The sequence below is a fragment of the Ranitomeya imitator genome, chromosome 1 (genome assembly GCF_032444005.1).
Source record: "Ranitomeya imitator isolate aRanImi1 chromosome 1, aRanImi1.pri, whole genome shotgun sequence".
Lineage (NCBI taxonomy): Eukaryota > Metazoa > Chordata > Amphibia > Anura > Dendrobatidae > Ranitomeya > Ranitomeya imitator.
The window spans coordinates 201,917,715-201,941,561 of record NC_091282.1 but is presented as its reverse complement, the minus strand read 5'-3'; the positions used below and the strand labels follow the sequence as shown (position 1 = coordinate 201,941,561).

The 23,847-nt window shown below is 43.5% G+C and overlaps 1 protein-coding gene across 1 annotated transcript in view; it reads right to left on the bottom strand.

Annotated features, from left to right (window-relative positions):
• HSD17B4 (hydroxysteroid 17-beta dehydrogenase 4) overlaps nucleotides 1-23,847 on the bottom strand; it is a 505,871-nt gene that overhangs the window by 160,605 nt on the left and 321,419 nt on the right. The window contains exon 16 of the mRNA XM_069753449.1: nucleotides 16,933-17,036. Coding sequence (XP_069609550.1) covers nucleotides 16,933-17,036 — 104 coding nt within the window. The remainder of the gene's footprint in view (nucleotides 1-16,932; nucleotides 17,037-23,847) is intronic.

Sequence of the window (23,847 nt, the reverse complement as noted above, 5' to 3'; positions counted from 1 at the left end):
AAACAAAGGAGAAAATTCATGTTAAGCCTTTCAGTTGCAAGCAGAAGTCTTCCTAGTTCTGTACAAAACGGATTCATTTTGGACCAATATATTAAGCCTCATGTGAGGCAGGCAGCACGTCTGCTATACCTCCCTTTCATTTCCCAGTATTCACAGAAAATACAGTAAGAGCCTTCCTCGTCATGTCAGCGTCCCTAGAGAGATTTCTCTTCTTAATGGTCAGACAAAGGATTGCAAAACACATTAGAACATGAAAAATAGAAAAAGAAATACATGGATTTTTCAAAGAACTCAGAGGACAGCACAGTGAGTTATACTGCGAGAAATAAATGATTATGACCCCAATACTTAGCCGGAAAATGGATGTGCCCAAAAACAGTTTACGTAGGTCAGGGCTGGTTATGGAAAATAAAAAATAAACTTCTAGCAGGATTTATATTCCCGATGACATGTATTATCCTAAACATAATATAGACACTACATTAAGGAAGGCTTCACTGAATGTCAATATTCTCTACATGAGAACTCCTGCTGATTCTCTGTACACAGTTCTCTGGAAATATAAAAAGAACAACAATTTATCAACTTCTTGTCTATTGCAATAAAAATGGCAATAATCCGGAATGGTTAGTGTATGTTGTGATAGCCGGAGCAGGAAAATGCGTTCTCACGAGACCTGCTCTCCCCAGAAGTCCTAAGTAGGTGATCTTGAAGACCCATATAGCGCTAATAGTTGTCAGGATATAACATCTGGGGATTTCACTTGGGGAAGAATCATTCTCCAGTGAAAGAGGCTTTCCCAAAAACAAAGTCAATTAATACATTCTGGAATAAGTTCCACAATTAGATGCGTTCGAAAAAAAAAATGTTCCTGTGCTGAGATAATCTTATAAATGTGCCCCTGCTGTGTACTGTGTAATGGGAGTCTGACCGTACAGGGATATCGTCGGATCATACCACAGCTCCTGGGTAGAAGAGGACACAAAAACAGTATACAGACAGGACAACATGGGATTTAAGTATATGTGTGCAGGGAAAACAGACTGCACTTGAATGACATCGGAGTTGAGTCTGATTTCTACTGAATGACAGAATGAAGAAGATGGAGACATTTTACTCTCCGTCTTCTCCTCACAGGGTGCTCAGATTCTCTTATCCAAGAGAATCGGATCACACTATGCTGACAGTCTCGTCAGAGTTTGAGAAGCGTCACTTGCATAGCCAGCCAATTCTCTTGGAGGCGAAGGGGTTTGTACACAGATGGGCAGAGGATAGTATTTCAGAGAAAACAGAAAAAGAGATGGAAGCACAGTTTTGGAGCTGGGAAGATGCATGAATGCCAATGAAAACAGAGCTCACATCCAGCCTATATTGCAGGGAGAAACACTCAAGAGAAAAATCTGAAACCAGGATCAGACTGCAAACTACATATTAGAGGGCTGAAATGAATGGAGGAATGGAGACTGCAACGTGAAACTGCAATTTTATGAAAGTTAACCATTTTTCTGAGTAGTCTTCTCTAAACATGGTCCACTCTTTGCTGCTGTTCTGTATCTCTCTTTTGCTAGCTGCCTATTACTTCTGACAGATCTTCTCTTGGCAGTGTCAGATGTCTCTGCTTCTTCCTTACGGTCTCTCAACAGCAGACCCCAGGATGTTTTTGGTGTTTGTAACCATGGATGTAACACTCAGACCTCCCAAGGCTCCGCAGAAACAAAGTTAAGAGCCCAGTAGAAGTCTATAGTGCTGTTACTGAGGTTCTGAGGAACACACACAAGGCAGCTTACGGATACAAACTCTTGTAGAAAGCTGCAGGCTGAGTCCTTAACACCAGTGTCTGTCAAGATAAGTGAAAAGAGATCCTCAATTGTCTGATAAAGGGGAAATCAGTCCATGAATGAACCTGTGCGGACTCGTGAGAACTAGTGAAGCCCGGAGTATTCTGGACTCAAAGACCTCACATGTGTTACTGGTAGGGAGACATCCACATTAGGAGAAGGCTGCAAACTGGAAGTCAGGGTCCTGGATATTATGGATTGATTACCGGAGCTTGAAACTTAGTGCAAAGTTTCAAATCATGACAACCACTAACATATGGAAAATGATATTTTTGTTAAATGTGTTACTATCATTTAAGCCTATAGCCCATAGATTTAAAGGCCTGGTTCACAGCCATTTTCCGAGACCAATATAATGTTTTCATTTTTTGGTCGATGGACCTGTGTGATGGCTTAATCTCGGCAGGGTGACACAAGAATTTTAGTAATACTATTTTGGAAATGATAGGACGTTTTGATTGCTTGTTAAAGCATTTTTTTGTGGTATTGCATTGATAAAAAAAAACAACATAATTTTGGCGTTTTTGAATGTTTTCCGTTTATGGTGTTTACCGATGGGTTAATTATTTTTATATTTTCATAGATTGGACTTTTCTGAACATGGTGTTGCCACATGTGAACTTTTTTTTTAATTATTATTTTCATGGGAGAAAAAGGGGGGTTATTTTTTCACAATTTGTAAAACTTTTTTTTTTTCTTTCTTACCTTTCAATGTATTGGTTAGTCCTTTTAGGGGACTTGAACACGTACCGTAATTGTTTGATAGCTTCTGCTATATTACAGCAATACCAGTTTTGCTGGAAAAAAGTTACAATCACAGTTTCTTTGGAAGCACAGCCACAGGCAGGGTATCAAGCGTGCTCCCATAATGAGAGGCACAGAGGTCTTCAATAGATCCCTTCCGGGTATTTTAGCAACCTATTGGTGAACTGCGATCACGTCATGGGTGTGTTGATGGAAGGACACGGCTCAAGGCACATGAAATGACGCGCCCCCATGCCGATGTGTTTTTAATGCCGCTGTCTGTCTGACAGTCATACACCGTGTGGAGAATTATTAGGCAAGTTATATTTTAAAGGATGATTTTTATTATTGATCAACAACTATGTTCTCAATCAACCCAAAAGACTCAAATATCAAAGCTTAGGCAGGCATAGGCAGCATCAATAGTAAAATCTTGGTCACACAGGGTTAATAGCGGCGGTAACGGAGTGAGTTACACCGCGGCATAACGCGGTCCGTTACCGCTGGCATTAACCCTGTGTGAGCGGTGACTGGAGGGGAGTATGGAGCGGGCGCTGACTGCGGGGAGTATGGAGGGGGCGCCGGGCAGGGGAGTAGGGAGGGACTAATCGGACTGTGGTCGTCGCTGATTAGTCGCGGCAGCCATGACAGGCAGCTGGCGAGACCAATCAGCGACTTGCATTTCCATGACAGACAGAGGCCGCGACCAATGAATATCCGTGACAGACAGACAGAAAGACGGAAGTGACCCTTAGACAATTATATAGTAGATGGAAGAAACACAAGATGACTGTCAGCAGTCCTCGATCTGGGACTCCATACAAGGTTTTACTGTTTGTAACACACTACGCCATCATGGATTAAAATCCTGCAGGGCACGCAAAGTCCCCCACCTCAAGCCAGCACATGTCCAGGCCCATTTGAAGTTTGCCAATTACCATCTGGATAATCCAGAAGTAGCAAAGAAGAAGATCATGTGGTCAGATGAGATCAAAATAGAACCTTTTGGTATCAAACTGCACTCTCTGTGTTTGGAGGAAGAAGGATGAGTACAACCCCAAGAACACCTTCCAACCATGAAGTTTGGTGGGGGAAACATCATACTTTAGGGGTGCTTTTCTGCAAAGGGGACAGGACGACTTTACCGTATTGAAGGGAGGATGGATGGGGTCATGTATCGCGAGATTTTGGCCAACAACCTCCTTCCCTCAGGAAGACCATTGAAGATGGGTCGTGGCTGGGTCTTGCAGCATGACAATGACCTGAAATGGACAGCCAGGGCAACAAAGGAGTGGCTCCGTAAGAAGCATTTCAAGGTCCCAGAATGGCCTAGCCAGTCTGCAGACCTAAAATCAATAGAAAATCTTTGGAGGGAGATGAAACTCAATGTTGCCCAGCGACAGCTACATATCCCTGCTGCAGTGTGTGCAAACTTGGTCACGAACTACAGGAAACGTCTGACCGCTGTAATTGCAAACAAAGGTTTCTGTACCAAATATTAAATTCTGTTTTTCTATTGTATCATACTTATTTTATGCATTAAAATGCAAATTTATTATGCAAAAATCATACAAAGAATTGTTTTTATACTTATTTTTGCCACTGCATATGTTACATGTGAACTGCGCTGCAGATCAGACCCTCTGCACTTTTTTGCTGCCTTTGGACCCGTTGTAAAAAAATCAATGACACGTGAAACAATTCAAAACCTTGTTTACATATACTGTGTTGTAATGTATTGCAGAATTTTGTTGTGGAATTTACACTGAAAATTCACAGCAAATTTGCCAGGTCATCATTACAATACAATACAATGCTCCCTTGTAACCGAAATCCAGTAAAATACTGAATACACCTTGTGTCAATGGCCAATTAAATATCACGTAAATAAGAGCCTCTTCTACACTTTTTCTACTGATATGACCTGCAACATTAATGATGCTCTTTATGTGAAATATGATTTTTCATTTTTGCGGCAGTACAAATGCTTGTTAATAAAGCAATTAACACATTTCTTTAGAATGAGCATCTCCTGCAGCAAACTAATGAGCTGTTGGGATTTCAAGTACCAGCATCGACGTCAAAGATACCAGGTGACGGGACCACAAATGGACTTCATAAAAAGGACAAGTGATAAAAGTACTTTACAATTACATGTCAAACAAAAGTAGTCTGGTGTAATTACATCACTACTATCCCAGAATGACACGACCAGGTAATATTTGCAGTTTATTTTAATTACATGGGAAGCGGTTATATATAGTGGATATATACAAATGTTGTCACACCCGCAGGTGGCGCACATGGTTCGTACACCCAATGTGCCACAGGCCCGGACCTGCCTAAGAAGTGGCATAGCTGCGCGGCTACCTGGTGTCCGCTGGAGCTCCTGATGGTGGAGATAGACTGGGCTGCAGGTAGCTGCCAGGTACCACTACTAGGCAGGCGCCGGTACTGCAGCTGGGGGGGTCAAGTTCACTGACACGGGGAGCCGTGACCGAGGTCACTTGACAAGCAGATAACAGACTGACAGACTGTACTGAGAACTTAAATATAGAAGATAACTATGTGTGTGAACAAGGAAACAGTTTCGGAGCTGGCTGAACTAGGACCAGGGACAACGGACACAGGATTCCGGAATGGATACCACAGATGCAGTTTCAGGTAAGGATACCACCAAAGCGGATACAGGAACATAGATAAACTATACTAGACTAACAGGAACAGAGGATACAGAAATAACTTTAACAGACTAAGGACGGAAGACCTGGCAGCATGCAATTACATACACCAACACCACTAATATAGGGGTTGCTCAGGGACCTCTCGATTGGCAAGGGCGCTTTTTATACAAGATGCCTCCCAGCTATTGGCTGGAAGACACTTTGCAGGTGACCACTTTAAATGCTGTCAGTTTAAGAAAAGGGAAGTGCGCGCACTAGCGCACCACCCGAACACAGTGCGGCACGCACAGGGGAGAAGGAGGAAACTCATGAGGATGCTGCTGTGGTCGGTGAGTAAGCCGGGGTCCCCGCATGGTGGGAGGATTGGAACCATGTGGATACGCCGGCATATGTTACAAAAGTCTTCCAACTTTTGGAGATCAAAGAACTGAAATGTTCTACCTGCACTTAATTACCGTATCAGGTAATACTTGCAATACCTTTCACCCAGGATACCTTCGCTGGCATAAGGCTAATAGGTTATGGCACAGCTTCAAACATCAACCTTGTTGTAAAACACAAAGCGACAAATGAAACACTTTTATTACCCAATTTACTCAGATAAATGAATCAGTAACCAGAAAATTGAGCCAGGAAGTGGCCCCTTTTCTAAGCTCATGAAGCGGATATGGATCTCTAAGAATGCTTTATGTTTCTATAACCTGGAAACCGTTGCATTCGCTGGTGTATTAATAACAGATGGAAAGACAATTATCTGAAACAACTTTGGCATGCAATTTTACGATGCAAACATAACATTCTTGAGTAGATAATATATTTAAATAAGGACTACATATTGAAGTTTAATTAGGGAATCTTTGCTCATTTGCCCATAAAATCACAATGTGTTGGGAAAATGAATTTTTCTATTCTCTTTGTCAAGAAAATAAAACCTGCTGGAGCGTATTTCTTGCAAATGGGTCAATTTTGGGCCATGAACTGCTAAATTAAGTTCTGCATTTACCCAGAGGGAATGCATAATTTGAAATGGAAAGCGTGGTAGCAGACTTCTCATATAACACTACCTGCAGAACCATGATATACTGAAGATATTTACACTCATTCAGCTAATTATTACCCAGTTTACAACCGCAAATAATTACGCATTCGTAAAAAGGAATATTGAAAGTTCAATAGCAGAAATACAACTACACCATTAGGCTTGATTCACATTTAAGCTCGTGTCCATGATTAGGGAGCTTGTGCAGGTTGGTATTAGACAAGTCACTTTTTTTTTTCTTTTTTTTTTTTTTATACAGATTCTTTAAAAAAAAAAAAATTCCAGAAAAGTCATGATTTTTATATAATTTCTATTTTATTGCATGAAATAAGTATTTGATACAACAGAAAAAATACAGCTTAATATTTGGTACAGATGTACAATAACAAATTGTATTGTGGTACCGTGTTAGCCAGAAAAGTCGATGTGAATATTTTTCTGCCCAATGATGACAGAAGTATTCTAGGAGTGATACCTTTATTGGCTAACCAGAAAATAATGTTTGCAAACTTTCAGAGCACAGTGGCTCCTTCTTCAGGCGGATTACAAATAGATTAATAAGAAACAAGCACATTTAAAGAATACTACAGGAGGACATTTGTTAAGGTACCGTCACACTAGACGATATCGCTAGCGATCCGTGACGTTGCAGCGTCCTCGCTAGCGATATCGTCTAGTGTGATAGGCAGCAGCGATCAGGCCCCTGCTGTGCTGTCGCTGGTCGGGGAAGAAAGTCCAGAACTTTATTTCGTCGCTGGACTCCCCGTAGACATCGCTGAATCGGCGTGTGTGACACCGATTCAGCGATGTCTTCGCTGGTAACCAGGGTAAACATCGGATAATTAAGCGCAGGGCCGCGCTTAGTAACCCGATGTTTACCCTGGTTACCATCGTTAAAGTAAAAAAAACAACCGCTACATACTTACCTACCGCTGTCTGTCCTCGGCGCTCTGCTTCTCTGGTCTGGCTGTGAGCACAGCGGCCGGAAAGCAGAGCGGTGACGTCACCGCTCTGCTTTCCGGCTGCCCGGCGCTCACAGCCAGAGCAGAGAAGCACAGCCCCGGGGACAGACAGTGGTAGGTAAGTATGTAGTGGTTGTTTTTTTTACTTTAACGATGGTAACCAGGGTAAATATCGGGTTACTAAGCGCGGCCCTGCGCTTAGTAACCCGATGTTTACCCTGGTTACCGGGGACCTCGGGATCATTGGTCGCTGGAGAGCTGTCTGTGTGACAGCTCTCCAGCGACCAAACAGCGACGCTGCAGCGATCCGGATCGTTGTCGGTATCGCTGCAGCGTCGCTTAGTGTGATGGTACCTTTAGTTATCTGGAGTCCATTTGGTGGAGGTGTCAATTGTATCCATGTAGTGACTCATAAATCACAGGTAATTTAAGGACCACAGGGAAAGAAAAATTTGGGAATACAAACTAATGAAGATGTTTAATTAGTTGACACTAGGACTCAATCTTACATCTGGATTTATGAGTCACTACATGGATGCAATTCACACTTCCACCAGAGGGACTCCAGATACTAAGAACATTATTCCCACTGCCTCTCCATTTGTAAGAAAATGGCTAATTTGATTACCTTGGCTTATCTATGGACTCATCACACTTCCCACCCCCTAACAAATGTCCTCCTGTAGTATTCTTCAAATGTGCTTGTTTCTTATTAATCTATTTGTAATCTTGCCTGAAGAAGGAGCCACTGTGCTCTGAAAGCTTGCAAACATATTTTCTGGTTAGTCAATAAAGGTATCACTCCTAGAATACTTCTGTTATCATTGGGCAGAAAAATATTCACATCAATATTTGGTACAAAAATATTTAAAATTACAGAGGTCAGACGTTTCCTGTAGTTCTTGACCAAGCTTGCACACACTGCAGCAAGGATTTTGGCCCACTCCTCCATACAGGTATTCTCCAGATCTTTCAGGTTTCGGGGGTGTCGCTGGGCAACACTGAGTTTCAGCTCCCTCCAAATATATTCTATTAGGCTCAGGTCTGAACACTGGCTTGGCTACTCCAGGACTTTGCAATGCTTTTTACAGAGCCACTCAGTTGCCCTGGCTGAGTGTTTCAGGTCATTGTCATACTGTAAGATCCCGCCATTACCAATCTTCAATGCTCTTACCGAGGGAAGGAGGTTGTTGGCCAAAATCTCACGATAAAGGACTCCATTCATCCTCCCTTGAGTACGGTGCAGTTGTCCTGTCACATTTGCAGATAAGCACCCCTAAAGTATGATATTTCCCGGATGGGACGGATGGTGTTCTTGCGGTTGTAATTATTCCTCTTCCTCCAAACACAGAGATTGGAGTTGATACCAAAATGTTCTATTTCGGTCTCATCTGACTATATAACATTCTCTCCGATCATCCAGATGGTCATTGTCAAACTTCAAATGGGCCTGGACATGTGCTGCATAAGCAGGGGGACCTTGCATGTCCTGCAGGATTTTAATTCATGACAGCGTAGAGTGTTACTAACAGTAATGTTTGAGACTGCAGTCCCAGCTCTGTTCAGGTCATGACCAGGTACTCATGTAGTTATGGGCCGATTCCTGATCTTTGTCAGAATCATCCTTACACTACAAGGCATGATCTTGCATGGAGCCCCAGACTGAGGAAGATTGACAGTCATCTTTTGTTTCTTCCATTTTCTAATAATTGTGCCAACAGTTGTTGACTTCTAACCCAGCTGCTTGCCTACTGTCCTGTAGCACATCCCAGTCTTGTGCAGGTCTATCATTTTGTCCCTGATGTCCGTAGACAGCTCTTTGGTCTTGGCCATGGTGGAGAAGTTGGAGTGTGACTCAGTGTGTGGACAGGTGTCTTTTATACAGATACGTTCAAACAGGTGCAATTAACACAGGTGCAGAGTAGGAGGGATTCTTAAAGAAAAAGTCTAGAGAGCCAGAATTCTTGCTGGTTGGTAGGTGATCAAATACGTAATTAATTCAATAAAATTCAATTTAATTATTTAAATGTATGCAAAGTGATTTTCTGTTTTTTATTTGTAGATTAGATCTCTCACAGTTGAAGTGTACCTACGATAAAAATTACAGCCCTCTCCACTATTTGTTGGTGGGAAAACCTGCAAAATTGGCAGTATATCAAATACTTTATCTCCCCCACTCTATATATCATATCTATCTATATATTGTGGAAAGACTACTCATTTGAGGGAGGTAACACAGGAACAGTTTCCATTTAAAATGTCCATGGTGGTTATTGGTGCTTCATAAACCATGCAGCAAGCAAAGGAAAATAAACGGACTTTCAGTGTAGGCAAAAAAAAAAGAAAACAGTTCTTAAAGACTTTAGAGAGAGGTCAGGACACACAGGCTGGATAGCAGTCAGTACACTGGCTGAGTCTGGAGATAAACACAGGAGGCCTTCCTACTTCCACAAACACAGACCATGTGTCAAACAGACTCCATTTTACCTTGTGAACCACACCCAGGGGTGTTATGTGGGAAGCCAGACCCGCCCATATCTCAGACTGCCAGTAAAACCTGGCCCAGATGCACAAAACAAGTCTCTTAGTACTATGTGCACTAGGGCACTACCCCAGGTTTACACCACAGAGGACAACCACCTCCGTGATGCGTACCTCCCACCAACTATGTGTCCGGCAGCTACATTACAATATATAGATATCTATTTATAGATAGATACAGACTGAACAAAAATATAAAAGCAACACTTCAACCCACCAACCTACTGTCTCCTTCCCCATCATCATGATGAATGTAAGCCCGCAAGGGCAGGGTCCTCTTCCCTCTATCAGTCTGTCATTGTTAGATGGTTTACTGTAAGTGATATTTGTATTTTGAATGAAACCCCTCATGCACAGCACCATGGAATCAATGGTGCTATATAAATAATAATTTTGCTTTTGCTTTTATTCTTATGGGGTTTGAGTATATGGTCCATGGCCCTCTGGATGGTGGTCAGAGCTCCCTCCAGTCTGAACTCCATCCAGACATATTGTAAGCAACAGTCTGGCATAGAGAAAGCAGTCTTCTCTAACTTCTTGCGACAAGGGAATTTGCCAATATCCCTTTGTTAGATATAAGTTGGTTATGAATCTTGCTGGCCCAAGTCTCTCAATCAGCTCATAATGCGTTGAACTCGGGAGACTTCTTTCAGATTCCGATGATCATTACAAAATCTCCATTCGCCAGCGGGTTTTGGAACAAAGAACAATAGGGCTAGACCTCCTGCTCTTAGATTCCTCAATGACTCAGAGATTCAGCATATGCTTCACTTCATTGGAGATCAGTTCTCACTGGGCCTCGGAAATTCGCTAGGGCTTCAAGTTCACCTGCACATCGGATTCATTCAGAACCTCGTGTTCTAGGACATCAGTACACCCTGGCAAATCTGAGAACAGGTCTAGGTTCTGCTGCAGCAATTCCCAATACTGTTTTGGGGCCTTCAACAGCGTCTCTGCTACGGTGACATCTTTAATGTCCCCTTCTGGCTCAACCAACAAATATGGAGTTTCAACATGGTCAGTCTTACCATGCCGTGGTTGAACTGGTTACGGCTTTTGTCCTCCCGGTTGACGAACCTTGTAGTTCACTTCACCCAGCTAATCTACCACCGCATAAAGGCCTTTGCCATTTGGCCAAAAACTAACTTACTTATTTCACTCCTCATAAAACAAAACAAAATAAACTTAAATACAGTTTTTGTCCAGCACAAAGTGAAACAAACTAAAAAGACTACACAGTAGTGTAAGATCATCTACTTGGGTTAGAGTCCATCTTCGTAGTCCTTTAGCAAAGATACACAATCCTGAAGGTCTGCAGACGCAGATAATGTGTGAGACCAACAGGTATCGTTTTACCAGGTGAACTACACCCAGTGTGGAGATATGGTGAGTAGTCCTCCCAACCAAACGCTCCAGCTGTTCACAATAAACCCGGCCATGTCATGGCTGACTAACCCCTCTTAGTACTGTGTGTTATAGAGCATTAATGTAAGTTTATATCACAGAGAACAATCACCTCTGTGATATACATCTCCCATTCACTGTGTGTCTCGCAGCCACCTTACAATACACATACACACATTATATATCTATACACACAACAATTGTATACATACCGCATTTTTCAGGGCTATAGAACACACTTTTTTCCTCCAAAATTTGGGAGGAAAGTGGAAGGTGCGTCTTATAGTCCGGATGTGCACCTTATCTCATAATCTCGCTGTGGATGGTGGGCAGCAACGGAGGAGCGTGTCACAGGAGGTAGGAGCCGGCAACTGCAGCTAACACTGCGCCCACTAAGGCGAGTGGAATCATTTTTTTGTATGTGTGCACCATGATTGGGGCCATGTTTACCAGGATGGGAATGGGGGCCATATATACCTGGGTGGGGACATATACACACCAGGATGGGGATCATATATACACTAGGATGGGGATCATATATATACCAGGTTGGGAAATATTAGTATAGAATTGGGGGACATTACCACTATACTATCCTACCACTATACCATGGCAATGACATTACCACAATTTTTGTGCGGCTGTGGTCTTTGTAATGGGTGTGATCTTTTCGACAGGGCATGAATTAAAAAAAAAAAATAAAAAATAGGGCCATCCCTGAATTTTGTGCCATCTGTGAAAAATTGAATATAATAGGTTGGCAATCCTGATGACCCCCCTTCCAACCCCAATGTTATGCTACTGCACTTTCCAACTGAATGTTCATTTTGTCCTCATAGTTATATTTAGTATGAGTTTTTTTTTACTTTAAATTGTTCAGGTAGGAAAAGGGCTCATTTAGAAGCATGCAAATGTTCCACCGTTCCATTTATGCATTTAAACTTTCATCTAGAAGTTACAATACAGTCTTCTCAGTATGGGGGATATTTATTATGCAGCACAATACAGAGTATGAACGCTGGAAGTAATGCCTCTGTGGGGAGTACGCTGTCTATAACTTTATCCGAAAGGAACAGTGCAGACCATAAAGTTTGATTCATATGTACAAAACACTGCGTGAAGTTCTGATGCTTAACCAAAACATTACTACAATGATGATATACAATTGCAAGATGAAAGTGTACAACAAAATAATGATTCTTTCAGAAAAATTGATTTTTAAAACTTAATGACTGTTGTCATTTATAATACCGATTCACAAAGTAATATTGCTACATATTTCGAGTCTTTACACTCGAACCCTGAAATAATTCAGATCTGAAATCAGAAACGGAGTTTATTGAATACGCTCGCAGCAATATACATGAAAAGCAAGAGAGAAACACCAACCATTACTGTATTCTTATAATAAAACCTACAATGACAATGGGGAAATACACAAAGAAAAAGTCCACAAGAGAAGCCAGATTCTATTTACAGTCTGTCTGGTCTCTGCAGAAAAGCGGAATATTTTATATCTGTCTGGTGTTCTGCTCCCTTATTGTGCGGCTCTGTGGCAACAGCGTTAGGAATTAGGTTTGAAGAATGACGGAGGGTAAAAAGAACATTAACAGGATCATAGCTGTGCAGCTCTATTGTCACCAGGACAAATCATTCATTGCAAATAGCTTTCTTGTTTGCAACTTTTCATTACATATGCTTTACTAATAATTAATTGGATAATTTGTGAACAAATCTTATGTGAAAATTTAAGTTTGCCAATTAGGCGCCTCTCCAGCAATACCCCTTCACTTCCGGCGCTCCTAATGTCACTGGTGCACTCGTCATCAGGGCGCACCTTCATGGGCTGATGTGCTCTACATATGAGCAGATCCGGGATGACGCTGCAGCCAGGGGTCACATTGATTAAATATGCTACGACAATGCCTCCGCGCGCTAGCTTATTTCCCTTCAAGGACCACTTCCCAGGGGGCCTGGGCCAGGGTAAGCAGTATCTTAATTCTCCCAAGACGATCATCACCCTTGACAACTCCAAACTGCAGGTTCCCCTCTCCAAGGACAGGAAACCAACTGATGTGTTGGAAAGGCTCTGCTCTTTAATTCTGTAGGTTTTCTGCCCTTGAAGGGCGGATCCCGGCTTTCTGTGGGTGTGGCCATGCTTGATAGGAAAAAAGCGGATGTCCCATTGATACAATATCTACAGATATGACCAATTAAAGCATAAGGATGACATTAGGGAGCTTGCAAACTGGAAAGAAAAACTCCTAAACAAGACTATTTTGAAAACAAAACTTTTCAACGTATTGTAAACCGCATCCAGGAAGTTTGCTTGCAGGAATTTGAACATTTCCCTAAAGTGTTGTTTTAGCCCATTTTATTTTCATTTACATAAGGGTAGCAGGAAAAAGTGGACCCCAAAATATGTTGAGCAATTTCTCCTGATTATGCTAATACCCCATATGTGATGATAAACAACACTGCTCAAACAAAATAAAGGGAACACTACAATCCCACATCCTAGATATCACTGAATGAAATATTCCAGTGTAAATCTTTATTCATTGCATAGTGGAATGTGTTCAGAACAATAAAACCTAAAAATGATCAACATAAATCTGGAGGTCTGGAGTTGGAATGATGCTCAAAATCAAAGTGGAAAATGAAGTTACAGGCTGATCCAACTTCAGTGGAAATGATGCTCAGTAGTGTGTGTGGCCTCCACGTGCCTGTATGACCTCACTACAATGCCTGGGCATGCTCCTGATGAGGCGGCGAATGGCCTCCTGAGGGATCTCCTCCCAGACCTGGACTAAAGCATCCGCCAACCCCTGGACAGCCTGTGGTGCAACGGGACGTTGGTGGATGGTGCGAGACATGATGTCCCAGATGTGTTTAATCGGATTCAGGTCTGGGGAACGGGTGGGCCAGTCTATAGCTTCAATGCCTTCATCTTGCAGGAACTGCTGACACACTCCAGCCACATGAGGTCTGGCATTGTCCTGCATTAGGAGGAACCCAGGGCCAACAGCATCAGCATATGGTCTCACAAGGGGTTTGAGGATCTTGTCTCGGTAACTAATGTCTATCAGGCTACCTCTGGCGGGCACATGGAGGGTTGTGCGGCCCTCCAAGAAATGCCACCCCACACCATTAATGACCCACTGCCAAACCGGTCATGCTGAAGGATGTTGCAGGCAGCAGATCGCTCTCCACGGCGTCTCCAGATTGTCACATGTGCTCAGTGTGAACCTGCTTTCATCTCTAAAGAGCACAGGGCACCAGTGGCGAATTTGCCTATCCTGGTGTTCTGTGGCAAATGCCAAGCGTCCTGCACGGTGTTCGGCTGTGAGCACAACCCCCATCTGTGGACATCGGGCACTCAAACCATCCTCATGGAGTCTGTTTCTAACCATTTCTGCAGACACATGCACATTTGTGGCCTGCTGGAGGTAATTTTGCAGGGCTCTGGCAGTACTCCTCCTGTTCCTCCTTGCACAAAGGCTGAGGAAGCGGTCCTGCAGCTGGGTCGTTGCCCTCCTACGGTCCCCTCCACGTCTCCTGGTAGCGCCTCCAGCCTCTGGACACTACGCTGACAGAGACAGCAAACCACCTTGCCACAGCTCGCATTGATGTGACATCCTGGATGAGCTGCACTAACTGAACCACTTGTGTGGGTTGTAGAGTCCATCTCATGTTACCACGAGTGTGAAAGCACAACCAACATTCAAAAGTGATCAAAACATCAGCCAGAAAGCATTGGTACCAAGATGTGGTCTGTGGTCCGCACCTGCAAAACCAGTCCTTTATTGAGTGTGTCTTGATAGTTGCCAATAATTTCCATCTGTTGTCTATTCCATTTGCACAACAGCATGTGAAATTGATTGTCAAACAGTGTTGCTTCCTAAGTGGACAGTTTGATTTCACAGAAATTTGATTTACTTGGAGTTATATTCTGTTTAAGTGTTCGTTTTATTATTTGAGCAGTGTACTATCGGGGCACACAACAGGGTGTGGAAGGGAAGGAGCACTATTTGGTTTTGTACTGCAAATTTGGCTGGAACAGATTGCAGACACTATCATATTTGCAGTTCTCCAGAGATGCCGAAAGAAGCAGAAAACCCCCACAAGTGACCCCATTTCGTAAACTAAAACACAATTTGTAACATTTTTACAAGATGGATTGAACAGTGCTTCATGAGATGTTCAGAGTTTGGGCTATTTTTTTTTTTTAATATAACCCAATCCTGCTTTACTCTTCTCCACCACTTTATCCCTAACCTGTCTTTTCTGTTCCTTGGTTTTCATAATGCTGTTTGAACCCTAGTGTTCCTCTGAGGCCTTCACAGAACTTTCTGTAGTCATACTGAGAATAAATTACACACAGGTGGTCACTCAGGATTTTACTTTGGGGTATGAGACTACAAGGGTCTGAATACAAATGCACCTCACAATTTTCAGATTTATATTTTTAAAATAATTAGAGAACCTTATATAATTTCATATACACTTCACAAATACTTGCTACTTTGTGTTCATGGGGTATGAATACTTCTCAAGGCACTGTACATCTAAGTCTTCCAAAACAACTGTCTCCCAGAATATTAGGTCAGCATTAAATATAAAGTGAAATGTTTAAAATTAAGGAACAACAAAATGTAAAAACGCATGTTGACAACTAACAAGATTTCATTTCTCCAGTGTATTTCAGACAATGAAAGTAAGGATTGGATAGGTTGCCAAGGGCCATCCAGGCTAACTTCACTCTGTACTGATAGGTCCTTTAGTGCCTGCAGCTCCTGATCCATTGTGACAAGAATCGGTTGCTCTGTGACTGAAGTGTAGTGCATTGTGGAAGATTAGGCTACTTTCACACTAGCGTCGTGTGACGGACGTCGCAATGCGTCGTTTTGGAGAAAAAACGCATCCTGCAAAGTTGCCCGCAGGATGCGTTTTTTCTCCATACACTTGCATTAGCGACGCATTGCGACGTATTGCCACATGTCGCATCTGTCATATGACGGATGAGTCGTGTTTTTGGCGGCCGCGACGCATAAAAAAGGTTCAATGTAACTTTTTTTGTGCGTCGGGTCCGTCATTTTCGACCGTGCATGCGCGGCCGAAACTCCGCCCCCTCCTCCCCGGAACTCGCAATGGGCAGCTGATGTGTTGTAAAACTGCATCCGCTGGCCACGTTGTGCTAATCAATCACACTGTCCATCGGTACGTCGGGCCGACTGTTTGCGACGGCCCATACGGACGGACTAGTGTGAAAGTAGCCTTAGGTGTTAGACGGGGAAGCATGACTCACAGCCTTTCTCAGTGAGTCCTAGGGGCACAAAAACATTACATTTTAGTCAGAGAAATATATATTCCCAAGCCTGTATCCTTATCTGCCTCACATAAAGGACCATAGAAGGTGTAAAAAAAACCCACTTTAAAAGTAAAACTTGTGAAGGTTTTGCTGTCAAAATTGACACTTAGTACATTTTTAAATACAGAAGACCCTGCGTTATAGTTGAAAGAAACCAGGGAAACTAGATTTAGCACTAATAATGCTCACAGTGACTTTTGGTTATGTACTATTCAATACACATTTTAATTAGCTAACAACCACATTCTTTCTAGGATGAGTGGTATGAAATCATTATGTGCTTGTTACAAGTGCTGTCAAGAGACATTCATATTCATTATTTAGAGCTAGCATTGCACATTATACATACCTTGGCCTTGGAGGAGGACCTTTTCCCACCAAATCCACCGGCACCAACCACAAACACAGAGAACTGGTTATAGCAGATCAGCTCATTACCACAATAGGTATTTACTAGGAAAAGAGGAAAACACAAGTGCATTTCTGAATTTCTGTTTATAGGTTTTCCTCTAAACACAACAAGAAAGCATGCAAAGACGAGTAAAGAGCAAGGATGGAGGAAAAGAGACCTATACGAGGCAGTCTACAATGTGCATCCTACTCATAATCCACTATGCAGAGGTAAACCGGAGAGGATCAGGACATATAGAAGAATCCTGCCAAAGTTCTGGTATAATGTACTATATATACACATGTAATGTGTGTGATGGCACACGGGTGGTGCCAAATAGACCCCAGTGACTTACTAAATTTGGGGGGTTAGTAAGTAACTGGGGTAATATATATGAATAAAAAAAATTGAAAGATGCAAATATATGCAATGCATCAATCTAAAGGATTTTTCTAAATCAGACAGTTGTCAAATAATGCAATCATTATGGAAGCTGTGCTGCAACATTTTAGCACTCAATTTGAGATATCTTATTGGAGATTGAGAAGTCCAGCTAGAAACCAAGACCAGCAAATAAAAAGGTATTCATTCTAGTGAATCCATCAATAAGGGAAGAACAGATGTATAAATGTGTCTTTATGCTAATACAGTAATTCGTAGCACACTAAATACAAGAAAATATTTCACATAAAGCAGCCATTATTCCAATTATCACGGGAGCTGCCATCCTGGGACCCGACATCTAATTAGTAATGGAGATTTATGGACTTCATTCAGGGAATACTAAATGATGTAATTGACTATTCTAATCACATTAGTAGGCTGAAGAAATTCTTCTTTAAGGGACATCAAAGTCTGGTTGTTAAGATAACTGATAATTTTACTTTACCACTTTCAGTACAAATATATAGATAGATATACAGAAATATATAACTATGTGGATGTATAAAGCAGGGTACTTTGCTCTGTGCACACTGTCGGACACATATACGCTTATCCGTCCACCATAGGGGCACATTGTAAAAACAACATATACCGCGTAGCATTTTTCCTTGCAATTGAACTCCACATAGGAGAGAGGAGTTTGCCACAGAAAAACCGAAAGAACACACTATTGGCATTCATCTGTTGAATGAGGGCCTACGGGAAAGCTACCCTCAAACCTGAATCTACTAAAATGTGCATGCCGTCATCATCTACTGCCAGGACTATTACAATGTCCCTCACTATGGCTCAAGTGAACCTAATTCCTGCTTCTGGTAAAGAGCTATGCAGGTGCCTCTAACCAAACCTGCAGAGTTGGAATTTAACCCTGTCCTACCTGGCTTTACTTCATCTTTTAAGCAAGTCAGCCACCCATCCACAGGCAGCTCTTCCAGCTCACCAGTAGTGAGGAGCGAGCGTGTTTGTATATAGCGGTATCAGAGCATGCTCCGGTGTAATCCGAGTATTGCAGGGGGCTCGACTAATGTGTTTGAGTCCCCGTGGCTGCATGATTTGGGGCCGTTTGACAGTCACAACGCATGCAGGGATTGCCCGCTTGTTAGGCAATGTGTTGCGGCAGTGTAACATCCGCGAATCATGCAGCCACAAGGACTCAAACATATTACTTGAGCCCCCTGTAATACTCGGATTACACCAGAGCATGCTCAGATACTGCTATATACAAACACGCTCGCCCATCACTACTCAGCAGTGCTCAGCAGAATTTGGCTGGCTGAAAGAGAAATTCATAATACAGAGGTTTTGGGTAAACAGTCTCTCCTTCCTGAGGGTCTGTGAAAAATGAGTGTTCAAACTCTTCAGTGCACTTTCCCACCTACTTATTTTGCATCTCTCCCCTCCTGTGCTCCTTAACCCCTTCATGACCCAGCCTATTTTGACCTTAAAGACCTTGCCGTTTTTTGCTATTCTGACCAGTGTCCCTTTATGAGGTAATAACTCAGGAACGCTTCAACGGATCCTAGCGGTTCTGAGATTGTTTTTTCGTGACATATTGGGCTTCATGTTAGTGGTAAATTTAGGTCAATAAATTCTGCGTTTATTTGTGATAAAAACGGAAATTTGGCGAAAATTTTGAAAATTTCGCAATTTTCAGGTGCTTCACAGCAGCAGAAGCAACATGGAAGGAAAAAATGAACATTTAACTTTTTAGTCACAAAAATTATCTTTTCGCAACAATTTTTTTATTTTCCCAATGGTAAAAGGAGAAACTGAACCACAAAAGTTGTTGTCCAATTTGTCCTGAGTACGCTGATACCTCATATGTGGGGGTAAACCACTGTTTGGGCGCACGGCAGGGCTTGGAAGGGAAGGAGCGCCATTTGACTTTTTGAATCAAAAATTGGCTCCACTCTTTAGCGGACACCATGTCACGTTTGGAGAGCCCCCAAGTGCCTAAAAATTGGAGCTCCCCCACAAGTGACCCCATTTTGGAAACTAGACGCCCCAAGGAACTTATCTAGATGCATAGTGAGCACTTTGAACCCCCAGGTGCTTCACAAATTGATCCGTAAAAATGAAAAAGTACTTTTTTTTCACAAAAAAATTCTTTTAGCCTTAATTTTTTCATTTTCACATGGGCAACAGGATAAAATGGATCCTAAAATGTGTTGGGCAATTTCTCCTGAGTACACCGATACCTCATATGTGGGGGTAAACCACTGTTTGGGCACATGGTAAGGCTCGGAAGGGAAGGAGCGCCATTTGACTTTTTGAATGAAAAATTATTTCCATCGTTAGCGGACACCATGTCGCGTTTGGAGAGCTCCTGTGTGCCTAAACATTGGCGCTCCCCCACAAGTGACCCCATTTTGGAAACTAGACCCCCCAAGGAACTTATCTAGATGCATATTGAGCACTTTAAACCCCCAGGTGCTTCACAGAAGTTTATAACGCAGAGCCATGAAAATAAAAAATAATTTTTCTTTCCTCAAAAATGATTTTTTAGCCTGGAATTTCCTATTTTGCCAAGGATAATAGGAGAAATTGGACCCCAAATATTGTTGTCCAGTTTGTCCTGAGTACGCTGATACCCCATATGTGGGGGTAAACCACTGTTTGGGCGCACGGCAGGGCTCGGAAGGGATGGCACGCCATTTGGCTTTTTAAATGGAAAATTAGCTCCAATCATTAGGGGACACCATGTCACGTTTGGAGAGCCCCTGTGTGCCTAAACATTGGAGATCCCCCAGAAATGACCCCATTTTGGAAACTAGACCCCCAAAGGAACTAATCTAGATGTGTGGTGAGGACTTTGAACCCACAAGTGCTTCACAGAAGTTTATAACGCAGAGCCATGAAAATAAAAAAAAATTATTTTCTCAAAAATGATCTTTTAGCCTGCAATTTTTTATTTTCCAAAGGGTAACAGGAGAAATTTGACCCCAAAAGTTGTTGTCCAGTTTCTCCTGAGTACGCTGATACCCCATATGTGGGGGTAAACCACTGTTTGGGCACATGCCGGGGCTCGGAAGTGAAGTAGTGACGTTTTGAAATGCAGACTTTGATGGAATGCTCTGTGGGCGTCACGTTGCGTTTGCAGAGCCCCTGATGTGGCTTAACAGTAGAAACCCCCCACAAGTGACCCCATTTTGGAAACTAGACCCCGAAAGGAACTTATCTAGATGTGTGGTGAGCACTTTGAACCCCCAAGTGCTTCACAGAAGTTTATAATGCAGAGCCGTGAAAATAATAAATACGTTTTCTTTCCTCAAAAATAATTATTTAGCCCAGAATTTTTTAATTTTCCCAAGGGTAACAGGAGAAATTTGACCCCAATATTTGTTGTCCAGTTTCTCCTGAGTACGGTGATACCCCATATGTGGGGGTAAACTACTGTTTGGGCACATGCCGGGGCTCGGAATTGAAGTAGTGACGTTTTGAAATGCAGACTTTGATGGAATGGTCTGCGGGCGTCACATTGCGTTTGCAGAGCCCCTGGTGTGCCTAAACAGTAGAAACCCCCCCACAAGTGACCCCATTTTAGAAACTAGACCCCCCAAGGAACTTATCTAGATATGTGGTGAGCACTTTGAACCCCCAAGTGCTTCACAGACGTTTACAACGCAGAGCCGTGAAAATAAAAAATCATTTTTCTTTCCTCAAAAATGATGTTTTAGCAAGCATTTCTTTATTTTCACAAGGGTAGCAGGAGAAACTGGACCCCAGTAATTGTTGCGCAGTTTATCCTGAGTATGCTGGTACCCCATATGTGGGGGTAATCGACTGTTTGGGCACACGTCAGGGCTCGGAATTGAGGGAGCACCATTTGACTTTTTGAATACGAGATTGGCTGGAATCAATGGTGGCGCCATGTTGCGTTTGGAGACCCCTGATGTGCCTAAACAGTGGTAACCCCTCAATTCTAAGGGTACCGTCACACAGTGGCATTTTGATCGCTACGACGGCACGATTTGTGACGTTCCAGCGATATATCCGTGACGTTCCAGCGATCTCGCAGTGTCTGACACGCTCCTGCGATCAGGGACCCCGCTGAGAATCGTACGTCGTAGCAGATCGTTTGAAACTTTCTTTCGTCGTCTAGTGTCCCGCTGTGGCGGCATGATCGCATGGTGTAACAAAGGTGTGCACGATATTGTATACAATGTGCGCATAGTAACCAACGGCTTCTACATCGCACATACGTCATGAAATTATCGCTCCAGCGTCGTACATTGTAAAGTGTGACAGCAGTCTACGACGCTGGAGCGATATTGTTACGATGCTGGAGCGTCACGGATCGTGCCGTCGTAGCGATCAAAATGCCACTGTGTGACGGTACCCTAACTCCAACACTAACCCCCCCACACCCCTAACCCTAATCCCAACTGTAGCCATAACCCTAATCACAACCCTAACCCCAACACACCCCTAACCCTAATCCCAACTGTAGCCATAACCCTAATCACAACCCTAATTCCAACCCTAACCCTAAGGCCATGTGCCCACGTTGCGGATTCGTGTGAGATTTTTCAGCATCATTTTTGAAAAATCCATGGGTAAAAGGCACTGCGTTTTACCTGCGGATTTTCCGCGGATTTCCAGTGTTTTTTGTGCGGATTTCACCAGCGGATTCCTATTGAGGAACAGGTGTAAAACGCTGCGGAATCCGCACAAAGAATTGACATGCTGCGGAAAATACAACGCAGCGTTTCCGCGCGGTATTTTCCGCACCATGGGCACAGCGGATTTGGTTTTTCATATGTTTACATGGTACTGTAAACCTGATGGAACACTGCTGCGAATCCGCAGCCAAATCCGCACCATGTGCACATAGCCTAATTCTAAAGGCATGTGCACACGCTGCGGAAAACGCTGCGGATCCGCAGCAGTTTCCCATGAGTTTACAGTTCAATGTAAACCTACGGGAAACAAAAATCGCTGTACACATGCTGCGGAAAAACTGCACGGAAACGCAGCGGTTTACATTCCGCAGAATGTCACTTCTTTGTGCGGATTCCGCAGCGGTTTTACAACTGCTCAAATAGAAAATCGCAATTGTAAAACCGCAGTGAAATGCGCAGAAAAAAACGCGGTAAATCCGCCATAAATCCGCAGCGGTTTAGCACTGCGGATTTATCAAATCCGCAGCGGAAAAATCCGCAGAGGACCAGAATACGTGTGCACATACCGAAACCCTAACCCTAGCCCTACCCCTAACCCTACCCCTACCCCTACCCCTAACCCTATTCTAACATTAGTGGAAAAAAAAAATTTCTTTATTTTTTTATTGTCCCTACCTATGGGGGTGACAAAGGGGGGGGGGGGGGGTCATTTATTATTTTTTTTATTTTGATCACTGAGATATAATCTATCTCAGTGATCAAAATGCACTTTGGAACGAATCTGCCGGCCGGCAGATTCGTCGGGCGCACTGCGCATGTGCCCGCCATTTTGGAAGATGGCGGCGCCCAGGGAGAAGACGGACGGAGCCCGGCAGGATCGGTAAGTATGATGGGGTGGGGTGGGGGGGGGATCGGAGCATGGGGGGGGGAATCGGAGCGCGGCAGGCGTGGAACGGAGCACGGGGGGCGTGTAACGGAGCACGGGGGGCTGGAACGGAGCACAGAGGGGTGGAACGGAGCACAGAGGGGTGGAACGGAGCACAGAGGGGTGGAACGGAGCACGGGGGGTGGATCGGAGTGCAAGGGGGGTGATTGGAGCATGGGGAGGGTGATTGGAGCACGGGGAGGGTGATTGGAGCACGGGGGGAGCAGACAAGAGCACGGGGGTGAGCGGAGCACTGGACGGAGGGGAGCCGGAGCAGTGTACCGGCCAGATCGGGGGGCTGGGGGGGCGATCGGTGGGGTGGGGGCACATTAGTATTTCCAGCCATGGCCGATGATATTTCAGCATCGGCCATGGCTGGATTGTAATATTTCACCCGTTATAATAGGTGAAATATTACAAATCGCTCTGATTGGCAGTTTCACTTTCAACAGCCAATCAGAGCGATCGTAGCCACGAGGGGGTGAAGCCACCCCCCCTGGGCTAAACTACCACTCCCCCTGTCCCTGCAGATCGGGTGAAATGGGAGTTAACCCTTTCACCGGATCTGCAGGGACGCGATCTTTCCATGACGCCACATAGGCGTCATGGGTCGGATTGGCACCGACTTTCATGACCCCTACGTGGCGTCATGGGTCGGGAAGGGGTTAAACCCAGAGCTTTCAGGGTATGTGCACACCTCAGGATTTCTGGCAGAAATTTTCCTGACAAAAACCAGACGTTTCTGCCAGAAATCCACATGCATTTTTTGATGCGTTTTTGTGCGTTTCTTATGCGTATTTTGTTGCGTTTTTCTAAATGCATAGCATAGCGGGAAAAACACGAAAAAAACCCGCAAAATTAAAGAACATGCTGCTTTTTTTT